Here is a 14,167-nt window from a genome sequence, read left to right on the forward strand (position 1 = left end):
TGGATTTACTGGATTCTTTTCCCTATATTTGTTTTTATGAGTCACCCTTTATTTTTGGGTGATGGAAGAGAGCTGAGAGAGAGTGCATGGACACCATTTCTCAGATGTCTATGTGGTTAAGTAACACACACACACACACACACACACACACACACACACAGGCTGTTATAGGAATCAACTACAAGTTCCCCATTACAAGCTGGTTGTGTTTCCATAACCCCCATGATAAATTCAACTATTGCATTTGCTGCATGTCTTCTTCATCCCATGTCCTCAGGGCCTAGTTCTGTCATGCATAGAGTAGGTATTTGTTGGGTGTAGGTACATGCACTCGGTGGTGTTTGTTGGATGAAAATGCATCAATAATTTCATATCTAGAAACAACTTAGTATTAGGGGATGTGGGGGTATAATTAACTCATAAACTGGTTAAAGTGCCCAGGAAGGCCAAAAATTATATAAGTCACTATATGCCAGTGACCCGGAAATCTTAAACCTGGAGCATCTGTAATTCTTGTCCAAACTCTTCCAGGAATCTTGACCAGGGGAAGGAATATAAAAGAAGCAAAATAGCAGAGAGTGAGGGAGACACAAATGGGAAGAAGTGGACAAGAAGCACTGATGCATGGCCTGTGGTGTCTGGGAAGAAAGATAATTTGATTTTACACATTTTTCAGAGTCACAGATACCAAGAAGGAAATCCTATTTGGACATGCCCTTAACTTAATATACTTATAGCAGTTGTAATTCCATCCTGGCCCCCTTCTGCTCTGGGAAATTGTGGGGATAGACAAGGTACCTGCTTCCTGTTACACTGTGCAGTTGAGTCCACCAGTCATTATATGTAAATATACACAGGTGTAACCTCCCATGACCCCTAAACTGAGGGTGGCAGGGTCAGAGCAGGTTATCCAGCCTGTAGGCTAGAAATAAGGTCTCCACAGTAATCCTGGCTGAGAGAAGCAAGTTGGTTGAGACTGGGGATAGGATAGGAAGAAGGCAATGGGGAAACAGCCGTTCAGAAGAGCTGATCTGTGATTCTGAGATAAGCAAACCATTGAAATAAAGATTTCATTTTGTAACCCAATTTCACTTCTCAAAGTTATTTGATCAAATCTGTTTATACTCATGGGTGTAGATGAATATCTACACTAATAGTGCTTGATGTGTGTTTATATCCATTTATGTATGTAGTATGTACTTACTATAGATAATGTAAGGGGTGCTAATATGGAAAAAAAATTCACCATTCACAAATATCTATGCTTCATATTTTATTGTTTTTCCATTCAGATATTTCCTAAGCTCATCTGTTTTTATGTAGCTGTGAGCATTCTTATATAGCACTATATAGCCTACTTTTTCATATGATGCGGAAATGTAGGTATTTTCTTATTATGAGGTTGAATTTCTGTAAACATGATTTCTGTTCTCAGGTAATAATTTGAGTGTAGATGTGCCAACAATGGGATATTCAAACAGAGCACGTATCTCATGGCATGGGTGACTCAAAGGCAGCGAGTCGGGCTTATAGAATGGCCGAGTGCAAGGCGGAATCAGTGTGCAACTCAGAGACTGAGACTGAGACTGAGACGGAGTTGTCTCTACGTGCTTTTGGCTAACAATTGTCAAGGCCCCTACTTCCTTCTTTTTAAAAGGCATTTCCAATTTTTGTGGGTGTCCTTTGAGTATGACTTTGTCAGGCAAATAAAGCAAGGTGGCTGGCTGGCTCAGAGCAATGACTGCAACCCTGGTAGGTTATGATGCCTTTTATGACCGTTTTAAAAAATTCTGTATTTTAACAGATCTTTTATGATTAAAGGCATTGCTGTTTAATAGTGTCACCTTTTACCCTTCTTGCCATGTAGGTAGGGAGGGAAAATGTTAAGAATGAATGAAGGTAGGGGAGGGTGGGGTTAAGGGGGAGAGATCAACCAAAGGACTTGTATGCATGCATAGAAGCCTTATCAATGGACACAGACAACAGGGGAGTTAGGGCATGAATGGGGTTGGGGTTTGAGGGGGTAATGGGGGGATGAGGACACATATGTAATACCTTAATCAATAAAGAAATAAAAAACAAAACAGAAAACAAAACAAACAAAAAGAATGAATGAGACCTGGTTAAACAGATGACTCAATCATGAGACATGAATCTATGGACTCAGGCAACGGATAAACCTCAAGTCTTCTGCTTCTTGGCTGAGGTGGTTTTGTTTCCAATAAAGAAAGGCATTTTCTAAGTCAGTCACTCTTACTTTGTCCCTCTGGTTGCAGACCTCTATCTGCAATGATAAGGCACTGCAAAACTCTCCTTCCCCTGCGAATTTCCCATCCTCTTTCATTTTCCAGGAAGTTTTTACAAATCAGCTTAGATCAGATCTGGTCTGTAAAGGGTATGTGTGCTATAAACTTTTAAAAGTAAGAGGCAGCCACTCTCACTGTGTAATAAGGATACAAATACTACCTAATTAAGAGAAATGTCATGGAGGTTAATCCAATAATTAGTACAAAGCATTTAGCGCAGTGCATAGCCAGTAGTAATTACTCAATAACTGTTAGCCGTTGTCATGATGATCTCATAATTAAGAGCACTTTCCACTTTTGCTGTGATAAACTCACTGTGTGTCCTTGGAAAAGCCTCTTTCTCACTTTGAGCCGCCATTTCCCATGTGAAAAGTTGCGGAAGAGCGTAGCTAATGATTATGAACAAATTTTCCAGTACTAACAGTCTATGGTCTTGGAATTTTCCTCTACAGTAATTCCACCAATGAGGGAGTGAATGTGAAAAAATGCTGCAAGGGGTTCTGCATTGACATCCTAAAGAAGCTTTCCAGAACAGTGAAGTTCACCTATGACCTCTACCTGGTGACGAATGGGAAGCATGGCAAAAAAGTGAACAACGTGTGGAATGGAATGATTGGGGAAGTAAGTTCTTTTCTCATCCCACGGGCTCCTCTTCAGACTCAGGGCCTGAGGTCCTCAGGGATGGAGGGGGGAGGGGAGATAAATAAAGGTGCTGTTCTTTTTCGCCTGTACTCAGGTGGTCAATCAGCGGGCGGTCATGGCAGTGGGCTCACTGACCATCAATGAGGAACGTTCGGAAGTGGTGGACTTTTCTGTGCCCTTTGTGGAGACGGGGATCAGTGTCATGGTTTCAAGAAGCAACGGCACCGTGTCACCTTCTGCTTTTCTAGGTATCTACCCTCCTAGTCTCTATTATTTTCCTACAATGAACTTTGGGTATTTTGTCTTGTTTGCTCCATGGATGGAACCAGGTAGGAACTAGTTCAGTTCCATTTTAACCACATCAGCATATTCCAAAACATGTCATGTTTGAATGATCCCAATTCACTTTCTTCCTCAGTTAACATCTTTCATTTACCTCGAACTTGGAAAAACCTGCTGAAAACACAATCACATATTTAGATACTGGTCTTGATTGTGTAGAATGTAGATGAGTAGACATATTTCTTAAAGTCTTAAGGACATTTAAAGTATAAACCTGTCTGTCCCAGTTAAGTTAAATCATCCCATAGACCATTATTGAGCATCCACACCCTCATCATCCATCTCTCACTAGAATGAGAGGCACTTCTTTACTGGATATATGAGTGAAAAGAATGGTGACTGCATTATTTTCAGTGATTTATATCAGTACTCTAACAAACAGCATAGGAGTATTCTGAAGAGTAAACACTGATTTAAAACTAATAGTCATATTTTAAATGACTATCCTTTAAGCTGAATGGATTATGAAGGAGGAAATTCTATTTATGCTACTTTTAACTATTTCATAAATTTATGTTTTGACATAAGATTGTTTTAAGGCAAAGTAGATTTGTATTTTCTATCATCTGGTTTTCTTTAGCACTATAAATATATATGTTGTAGACAGCCTGACTAGAGTAATTGAAACTGTATGGAATATAGCATTATTTATTTTTTTCTTTAAAAGGGAAGGGTTGAGTTGAGTGCTTGGTTAGCATAAATATTTTTTGATAGTGGCTATCTTGAAGACCATAGAATTCAGATGAACTTGCCCTTGACATTCCCCTCTTAGTGGTTTTGTCCTAAATTTGGGAAGGTTAAGATGAATATTGACAACTAGAAGAAAACGGTATGAGGGTGAAAAATAGTTTGATTAAGGTCAACTAAATTATCACTTTTTTTAAAGACAAAAAAGCAATAGCACCCTTAAAATTGCAGACTAGAGCCAATTTTTGGACACCATCTCCAAGTCCATTGCCTTATTCCTCCACTGTCTTCATTTACTTGTAATGTCAGCACCCAACAACACTTTTATTCTTTATTCTCTTGAGTGAAATGTTGTAGAGCAGGATTTTGGATATTGCCTTACTCACAGTAACATGGATTTACTATTTTCATTTTTTTTAATAATCCATTTAAGCTGTTGAAATTCATACCACTCACTGGATTACAATTTTGCACCCGATGCTTCAAATGCCATAGCCTTTTTTGACATATTGTAGACCTTTACAAAGATACACCTCACTGCATTCCTTTTGTGCTTTTCTCTGATATGGATAACAATGCTCATGTCTTAAGAAGGGAGCCTCACTATACCATGAAATATGCAAACCACTGATCCATATATGCAATATGTACAGAGTCTTAATAATTATTGGATAGACTCTCACTATCAGTCACTTAGTCAACCCTCCAACCCCCAGTTTCCTATCAGACCCTTTAATAGGGATCCTTGGCCCTGGAGATTAGGAAAGGGTTGGAGGAAGTGAATTCATGGAAAGAGATCTTTTTCTTTTCATAAACTGTCTACATATCTTCTTAGTGAGCTAGACAGAACTTTCTTTCCAGTTCAATCAGAGAGACAACAATATCAATTGGCTTATTTCATAAAAATGGGTCGCTGATATTGAATCTGACTTCAACCAGTTTCCCTAGTTTTTTATCTTATCTGCATTAGTAGAGCATTTCCATAAAAAGTCAAGTATTTTTGCTAAATTTAGTCAAACTTCCTTCCTCACTTACTCTTCCTACTGTATTTCTAAAATAAAATAAAACAAAATAATTTGTAGCTAGACGACACTATTTTCGAAGCTGTTTTTACCCAGTAGGCTTAATATTTTTCCTAGCCACTAAATTACATCCCTATTCGATCGACTGTGCACCCCTTTATTTACGGTCATTATCTGCAGGTTTTCAAAGCCATAATGAAGTGGGCTAAGCTACATTTTTTCCATTCACTGGTCCAGTCATCTGGAAGAGCCAAAACATTCAAAATCTGATTGCATGGCTCTTCTTTATTTCCTATTCTCTCTCCTCCGCAAGCCCCATTAACTCACATCAGAAACCCTTGCAGGTAATGCCTCTAAGCTTTTGTGTAAAAATGTAACCAGCAGCTCTTCAAGGACAGAGATGACATATCTTGCAATATTTCCATTCATTTAATTCTAAAGACTTTCTAAGCAGGTTGGATTCTTTGATCCAAAGAAATGCTGACCTGGAGTCTCATAGATTGAAGTTCCCTCATGGATAAATGTTGAATCTGTTTTAAGCCAGTAGAGGATGTCATCCAGAGTTATCCAAACATATTTCTGGGTCACTCCTTAGACATTATAGATAGCGCTTCACCAGTGTTCTAATGCTTTTCTTTGTTGTGGTGTGTGTGTGTGTGTGTGTGTGTGTGTGTGTGTGTGTGTGTTTGTACACGCTAGCACGTTCATGTGTGCTATCTGATGATAGCAATCTTTTAGGACATTAATAGGAACCTAATTTAAACTTACTAATATCAGAATCCTGCTGAAGAACACTTATTTCTGTGCCATGCTCATAAGTCAGGGGATAGATGTTGTCCCTTCCAAGTTGGAAATCATCCGACATCAGTTACTTGCTCAGCATCCACCTAATTTTCTGACCAGTGAGTTACTAGGATGAATCAAATGCCGAATGAAGCCCACTGCATGTTCACAGATTCTTACATGTCAGTATAATATTATTACAACCTGCAGAGAAAAGAGAGTTACCAGAGCAGTAAGTGGCCATCTTTTAAACACCAGAATGCATTTTCAGGACCCCGAACAGCATCCCGCACCACAGAGTCTTGCTTTTATTGTAGAATCAAACAGATATTTCATCCATTATGTTACATGTATACAGTGTGCAGCACATACTACCAAATGTTTCCCATGCATATGTTCATTTGCTCATCACAGTGATCCTCTCTGTTAAGACTCACTATCCCATTAGTATATCAAACCTGGAGAATTAATTTAACATCTCTATTTCTAATATTAAGTAATTTTAATCTCTTCATTATTCATTTATTTCTCTCCCTTTTTGGATACCTCTCATTACCAAATTCTGTTATAATATTTCTGGGACCTAACATTGTTTATTACTCAAGCTAAATTTAACCAAGATAAATTTCAGTTGTCTCAATGATTTCTTCAGGCTCATCTTGTGTTATATAAGTCAAGTGAGTTCTGTTATTCTCTGTTGCTTTTTAACATATTTTCACTTTCAAAACTGCATTGCAAATAGTATAGCTGCTATAGGAAAGTATGATAGATTGATGTCTCTCTCTTTGTGTGTGTCTCTCTCTCAGAATCAAACAATAAAAACATTAAAAAGTGGCATCACAAAGTTTTAGAAGAATCCAATATGGTTAAAGATTCAGATATATTAGTTTCTTGTTATATATTAAGGTCATTAAATGGGAATTTGTGATGACCTCTAGCTCTGTTAGGTAGTTACAGACTTTAATAAGAAAGTGGTCTGCTAACAGCCAAGTTCTTCATGAGTATGACTAGCTCCATCAGAAAAACAATTTAAAAATAATAAAATGTCTATTGTCCAAAAAGTATTATTAGGCTTCTTACATTTTACCCTCAGAAAATGTTTGCTTATGATGAAAAGGATTATAAGGTCATTGATGTCAAAGGCAGTTTCTTTTCAATGATGCTTTCTGGTGGGGATCCAGGATAGGCCAAAAGTGGGTTTATAGTTGTGAGTACATGAAACACAAAGTTTATTCTTATATTATTACTTATTAAGTATTGTACTATTTTCCATATGAACACCTATAAACCTACTTCCCCCCACCCTGTATATTCATTTTAAATATTTTAGTCTGCTGATTTTCTAGCAAATATATGTCATACACACATAAAATGCCTCTATTCAGCTTATTTTCATATCCTCAATCAGATTGAATAAAAATGTTCATTTATTTTATAGGATATCTCTTACCTTTTTAGAGTGTCCTAAGATTTAGAACCTTGTGTATTGGCCTGCCCTCCTATGACCTCCACATAAAAATGAACTGGTGGAAACTACTTTTAGGGGCCTTAGTCATTTATCCATCTACTATTTCATTTCCTCTGCCCTTTAATCGAGTTATCATGGGAATGCCCTCAAATGACTTTCCAATTGCCTTGAAGCCCATTACCAACATCAAAAAGATTCTGAAATTGTATAGATCTCACATGTCTTAGCAGGAGGTGAGAGGGAGAGTGTATTAGCAGTGGTGCAGACACAGCCTTCAATATTCCTATCAACCTCACGCATTTGATCCCTTTCTAATAGGTTGTAACTCTCCCATTACATCTAGAATCCCCTGCACACCATCCTTCCAGCATGGAAAAATAAAAATTAAAACAATAAAATTCATGCTAATTATAAGGAGCTTGATTGTCGACTATTGGCGTCTAGCCCTGGTTTGGTTCTCCGGATGATTCTATGATTATATAGGTTCCTATGGCCTCTTTATTTGCATTCTAGCTTCCACGCCTGGTATTATCATTCTATTTTGTTTTTTATTATCCTTGACCTGATTCGTAAAATGTCATATGCGCATCTTTATTTTTATCCTAGCCTGTGCAGTCTTATAAAAGTGCCTCAAATATTTTGTAGAATAAAGAATGGTTCAAATGTATGAATAAAAAATGACGAGCTCCCTTTGAACCATCAGATGCACATTAGAGAAAGTTTCTCGGTGAGCCTGCAAATAGGCCTCTGAGCTTCCAGCTGGCCCTGGCTGCGAGGAAGAGCAAACTGAACACGTTTCCATCCCTCTGGCCTGTTTCTCTGCAGAACCGTTCAGCGCCTCCGTCTGGGTGATGATGTTTGTGATGCTGCTCATCGTGTCCGCCATCGCTGTTTTTGTCTTTGAATACTTTAGCCCTGTTGGATACAACAGAAACTTAGCCAAAGGGAAAGGTGAGAACCCTTTAATAAACACGATTCAACAGTAATGCTGTTTATTTTTCCATTAACGTTTCAGATTTAGAACACGTGATCCTCTATTTGCCTTGCTAAACCATTGTACGAAGGGTCATTGATATAACTTAATCCCGCACAAGTATTGCTTATTCACGTTAACCAAAAAAAAAAAAAAAAAAAAAAAAAAAAGATAAAACAAAATGAAGCATTTTGTCTTGTTATAACATGGAGTTCATAGTTAAGTGAAAACTGGTATTTCATTTGTCGAGTAAGCAGATTTGATGAATATTTTTTGGCAATTAATTTAAAATATCTGTGTCAAGAGAAATATTAAAATTGAAGAGAGTCTCAACTTTAGTCTGTGTAAGAAAATGGCTTTACAGAATCTACTCTAAGAATATCATCCAAAGTACTGCATTATAATTACATTCATTTAATAATAAATGTAATTATAAAATGGTATTTTCCCCCAGTTATATTTTCCTCTTGACAGTGCCTGACCTTAGTGCAATGTATTTGACAAAGTGGCCATCGGTAGATAGGAAATTGAATTGGGAGGCATTCATTGGCTGTAACTTATTAAGAGGCTCCCACGCAAGCCAATATTCATGTCATGTATATAAAAACATTACATCATTTTGAGTGAATTTTCCCCAGTGCATAATAAATTCTAAGTGGATGGTATATTAGAAAGGTGCCAGGACCAACTCTCCTCCATGAAAAATGACTGGAGGTTGTAGAGACAGCAGATCTTCAAGGTACATTATTCAAAAACAGGATGCTTTAATTCGCATATATTCTTTTCCTACGGAAGATCCAATGTTGGAAACAGCCAACCGGTCCTGGGAATCTATTAGGAACTTTGTTTTACTGTTCTCCTCCCATTTCTTCTTCACCACTGAAGAGTGGTGATTACTATATAAACCATCTCCAATAAGTCAAACATAGTAAAAATATCATAAAAATTGTGTGAATTTGAATGAGAGCATAACCCAGGTCCTCACTAACAGGAAGATGCAATGAGCTTTATCAGTAAGTAGCTTTCTGATAGAGTGGAACCTGAGACGATTTTCTGTGGGTGATCAGAAGATTAGGACTTCACATGTGCAAAATTAGCATCTGTGATGTTTATGAATTGGTGCACTTACTTGGTGACTATTTGTTGAGAGGGTGCTATGTGCCAGCCACTGTACTGGTTTCGGGGGATAAAGTGGTAAATTGGATAGAAACTCCCTGACCCACAGGGAACCGGGAGTTTAGTTGTGTAGGCAACGTGTAAATACATGAATTAATAATCACAGATTGTAATAAATCTCAAGAAGAAGTGGGGGGAAACAAAGTGAAATGATGGAATGGAGAGGCTACTTAGACAAGATGGTCAAGCAAGGAAGGACTTTTGGAAGAGATGACATTAGAGCTGAGACCTGACGAATGAGAAGAGTTTAGTCATGAGAAAAGCTGAGGGAAAGGCATTTCATGTGGAGGGAACAGCAAATACAAAGGCCTTGGCTAGGGATAGATCTTTATATGCTTAAGAGACAGAGAAGATGTGAGTGAGAGAAGTGGACAGTGGTTTAAGATAAATTCAGAAAGATAGGCTATTGACTGTGGTAAGCATTTCAGGTTTTCTTCAATATATAATGGAAAGGAAGGGGTGGGGGGAGGACATGAAAGATGGCCAGTGTGGAAGATCTCTAGAGCCACTCTGTCAAGACAATGGGAAGAAAGGGACCAGGTAGGAAGGTGTTACAGTCCCCAAGAGAAAAGACCACAGTGGTTTGGACTTGGATGGAGTAATGGAGATGTAGGTAAGTAGATAAATTTGAGATATATCTCAGAGAATTTAAAAAAAAAAATCATTCAGAGGCCATCATGTGCAATAATTTCTCCTTTGGCCGAAGCATTCACGAGAATATTATTGTAAAGAAAAGAACCTAGCATGCGAACTCTCTAGCCTTTCCATTACACCAAGGCTTTCTATTTCCTGCTCAACTGCATATGGAAGCTCAGGAAATAGCAGCTACTTGTTTCTTTGTGCAAAATGGGTTTTGCTTCCATTTCACTGCACTTCACGGGAAAATTATGTGGCCTCGTAATCATATTCATGAATCAGGAATTCCCAAAAGTCTAGGACAGATCCTTTGCAACTGCCCGTTTCTGATTCCCCAAGCGCTGTCACTTCTGATCAACATGCACTCTTAATAAAATGAAGTGGTTCGTGAAGTTAAGTGGATTGACTCTCATTATTTTTTTCTTGAGTTCTCGGCCTGCTGGGAATGAGCCCAGAAGATCATAAAACTGGGCAAAGAGAAACAGGAGAGACGGAGGTCGAAAAGAATGCAATTAATTGCCTTTTCTTTTATGCGTTGTGTGTGGGTATTGTAAGTATCGATGTAGCCTGCATTTGGCCTCCATTGTGGGAAAAGCCTGTGTCTCCTAGGCTCTCTGCCCAGAACTTCATCACTTCCATCAATCTGCATTCGCTTCTGCCACTTTATTTATGGCCCACTCTGCCTGCATCTCCAGCTGAAGTGTGAGAAGATCATTTTTTTACATCTTCATTTACTTAAATCGTATAAAAATTAACCTGTTAAAGGAAGACCTTTTCTACAATGAAATGAGGGCATACATCGATTTTTCCCCCTCTTGTGCAAAACAGTCCTGGAAGCCCTATCGTGTGCTTTTTCTGGCCTGCATACTCCTCACCCCACATTTCAGCATGTTGTTCTGCCTCTTGAGTTAAGTCCGCTGCAGGGAACATCTGAGAATCTTAGGGACACAAGTGTTCACGCAGAGGAAGAGTGCCCTGATAGCACCATTCGTGTTCCGTGATCCTGCAACCAAGCGTCTTCCATCTGTGAAGTGTTTGAAAATTGAAGCCTATGGTTCTGTTCCTTAATGTCTCCATTTGGAGAGAGTTTTCGTGGGGTTTAATTCCTATATTGTGAACACTTGACATCTGAGTTTGAATAGGAGCAAGTGCTAGGGACAACCACATTAGAATACCAAACACCAGTCCCACTGAATTGCATGGTTCTTATGCACATGGGGTGAATACTGAAACAACCCCCCTCCCCATCCCACATTTCTGTAAAGCTTTTTTACGTTTTATCGAGGCGTGTGCCCTCCCAATGGAAATCAAATCCAAATTTAAAATTGGTCATAACACTGCTTCTAACTCAAACCCACGTTTTGCCTAATAATTTCTTGTTTTTCTTTTCTTTTAAGGAACATGACAAAAACCCAGCTAGATAGAAATGTAGGACAAATTCTAATTTTTAAAGGAAAAAGGGAGATACAGTGGCTATGGTTCTGAGGCAATGAAGGGACACAAGTGTGACATAATTCCGTCTTCTAGCAGCCGTCAGTGGCCATCGCGTAGTTACTGAGCACTCACATTTTGGGAAGATGCTGAGCATGTCCTTTCTGTCGTTTGCAGCACCCCACGGGCCTTCTTTTACGATTGGAAAAGCTATCTGGCTCCTTTGGGGCCTGGTGTTCAACAACTCCGTGCCTGTCCAGAATCCTAAAGGCACCACCAGCAAGATCATGGTGTCTGTGTGGGCCTTCTTTGCTGTCATATTCCTGGCCAGCTACACGGCCAATCTGGCCGCTTTCATGATCCAGGAGGAATTTGTGGACCAAGTGACTGGCCTCAGTGACAAAAAGGTAAGGTGACCCTGCTATCCTCTCTGCCTGGGGGGATTGCAAATGCTCTTCCCTCAGAAGGGAGCAATTCAGGCGCTGTCATCCAGACCCATCCACTCCAGCACAAAGGCAGAGGAGTTTTTTCCCTCTCTCCATTTCAATGGTATTTCTGAAAATGCTGGGAACAGAACCATAGCTTAGTTCTCCTAGATATGAAAGGTTCCAGATCTAATTTGGGAGCAGTTTTCCCACGCTGCCAATCCTTCTATTTAGATGCTCTTGCAGGTGATGAGGCGCTGTGGCTCAGGGTCCAGCTCTGGTTGCAGTCCATCCTTTCTGGGAGAGTGTGACGTCGAGGAAGATCCTGAGCCTGGATGAGGACAAACTTGGGGTGGAGTGGGTGCTCTAGGCTATAGATACCTCCTGATTCTCTGATTTTGGAGGAGTCTCTTAAAGACTCCATGCCTTGGAGTCTGCATCTATTACATGAAAAAAAATATAATCTCTAAGCCCTATCCAGAGAGGAAGCTGACAGCTGCTAAAAAAAAAAATAAAAATAAAAAAGATAGATTTTTATTGATTTCAGAGAGGAAGGGAGAGGCAGAGAGAGATAGAAAGATCAATGATGAGAGAGAATCATTGATCAGTTGCCTCCTGCATGCCCACAGCCTGGGCATGTGCTCTGACAGGGAATCAAACTGAATTCCTGGTTCATGGGTCAATGCTCAACCACTGAGCCATGCTGGCTGAGTTTGACAGCTACTTTTTACTCGATGGCCAATCAGTCCCATTTCCAGCCCACCTGGCTCACCTGAAATGTCTTCAAGGGACTTGAAAGGATCAGTTTTTCATTTCCCACCAGTGCCTTTCACTCAGACGCCTCTCCCATCCTCCCCCACGGGGCTGTGCTTACTGCTGTGAGACAGGAGTGATCACACTTGCTCTCTTTCTCCCCGGAAATGGAAGGAGGTTTGCGGGGTATGCGTGGCTATTCCGAAATGCACAGGGAGGAAGAAAGGAGGTAAACGGGGTGCATCTGCTATTGAAATTCTAGCCTCCAAAAACACATCCCAACTTGCTAAGCTCAGCAGTACAGGGATTGCAGCGCTGCAAAGATTTTCTGTCTCGTGTGTGTGGATAATTTGTCTCTATAAAATCTCACCATCTCATCTTGTTGACATAAGTCTACATATAGGCTTTTGGCATTCATCAATAAGTTGCTGAATAGAAAATCAGTGCAGAAAAAGCCCTAACAGCTTTTCCGTGTTATCTGCTCTGGTTGAAAGAGGGACGGAGGAGCCTGCCACGGAGACATGACGAGGGCTTGGAATGAGTTGCCCTCATAAAAGTGCCATCACCTTAGGTAGTGTGTGGCCTCTCCCTGATGGCTTCCCACTGTAGCTTGAGTAAATGCCATCCTACACACCATGGCGACAAAGCCCTTTATTTTTTTTGGCTGTTGCCGTATATCCCCTCCCTCTCCATCACTAAGGCCCCTCTCTGTTCCTTAAAAACTCCAAGTTCATTTCCAACCCGGTGCCCTTGCACTCTGTGTCCTCTGCCTCCAGTGTCTTCCCATTTTCATCGCTGGTTCCCCCATGACATTCAGATATCATCTCTTGGGACTGGTCCTCACTGCAGTGAACTTGGCAGCCTGAGCTGGTACTCCCATGAAACTCAAATTGCAGTAGAAAGAAATAAACGTCAAACAAGTAAATGTAAATGGAGACAATTCCAGGCAGAAATGAGTGGTATAAAGGAGATAAAACTAATGAGATTAAAATTGACTTGCGGAGCTCCAGTGCCCATCAGCAGATGAGTGGATAAAAAAGCTGTGGTACATTTACACAATGGGACACTATTCGGCCATAAAAAAGGAGGAACTCTTACCTTTTGCGACAACATGGATGAACCTGGAGAGTGTTACACTAAGTGAAATAAGCCAGTCAGAGAAAGATAAGTAGCACATGATTTCACTTATATGTTGAAGCTAATGAACAAAATAAAGTAACAAACAAAATAGAAACAGACTCATAGGTACAGAAAACAGACAGAGCAAAAAAATCACAGACACACACACAACAAAAAACTCATAGACACAAAAAAACAGTATGCTGATTACCAGAGGGAAAGTGGGGTGCAAGGAGATAGGAGAGGGTAAAGGGGAGATAATTGGTGATGGAAAGAGACTTAACTTGAGGTGGCAAATGCACAATATAATATACAGACGATGTAGTATAGAATTGTACACCTGAAACCTATATAATTATATTAAACAATGTCACCCCAATAAATCAAATTTTCAAAAAATTAAA

At 39.6% G+C, this 14,167-nt stretch overlaps 1 protein-coding gene across 1 annotated transcript in view; it reads left to right on the top strand.

Annotated features, from left to right (window-relative positions):
* The window catches only part of GRIN2A (glutamate ionotropic receptor NMDA type subunit 2A), a 356,036-nt gene that overhangs the window by 279,515 nt on the left and 62,354 nt on the right, over positions 1 to 14,167 (top strand). Inside the window, exons 7-10 of the mRNA XM_036410378.2 lie at positions 2,759 to 2,927; positions 3,043 to 3,196; positions 8,076 to 8,201; positions 11,644 to 11,873. Of these exons, the coding sequence (XP_036266271.1) occupies positions 2,759 to 2,927; positions 3,043 to 3,196; positions 8,076 to 8,201; positions 11,644 to 11,873 (679 nt within the window). The remainder of the gene's footprint in view (positions 1 to 2,758; positions 2,928 to 3,042; positions 3,197 to 8,075; positions 8,202 to 11,643; positions 11,874 to 14,167) is intronic.

This window comes from Pipistrellus kuhlii, unplaced genomic scaffold (assembly GCF_014108245.1).
Source record: "Pipistrellus kuhlii isolate mPipKuh1 unplaced genomic scaffold, mPipKuh1.p scaffold_m20_p_4, whole genome shotgun sequence".
Lineage (NCBI taxonomy): Eukaryota > Metazoa > Chordata > Mammalia > Chiroptera > Vespertilionidae > Pipistrellus > Pipistrellus kuhlii.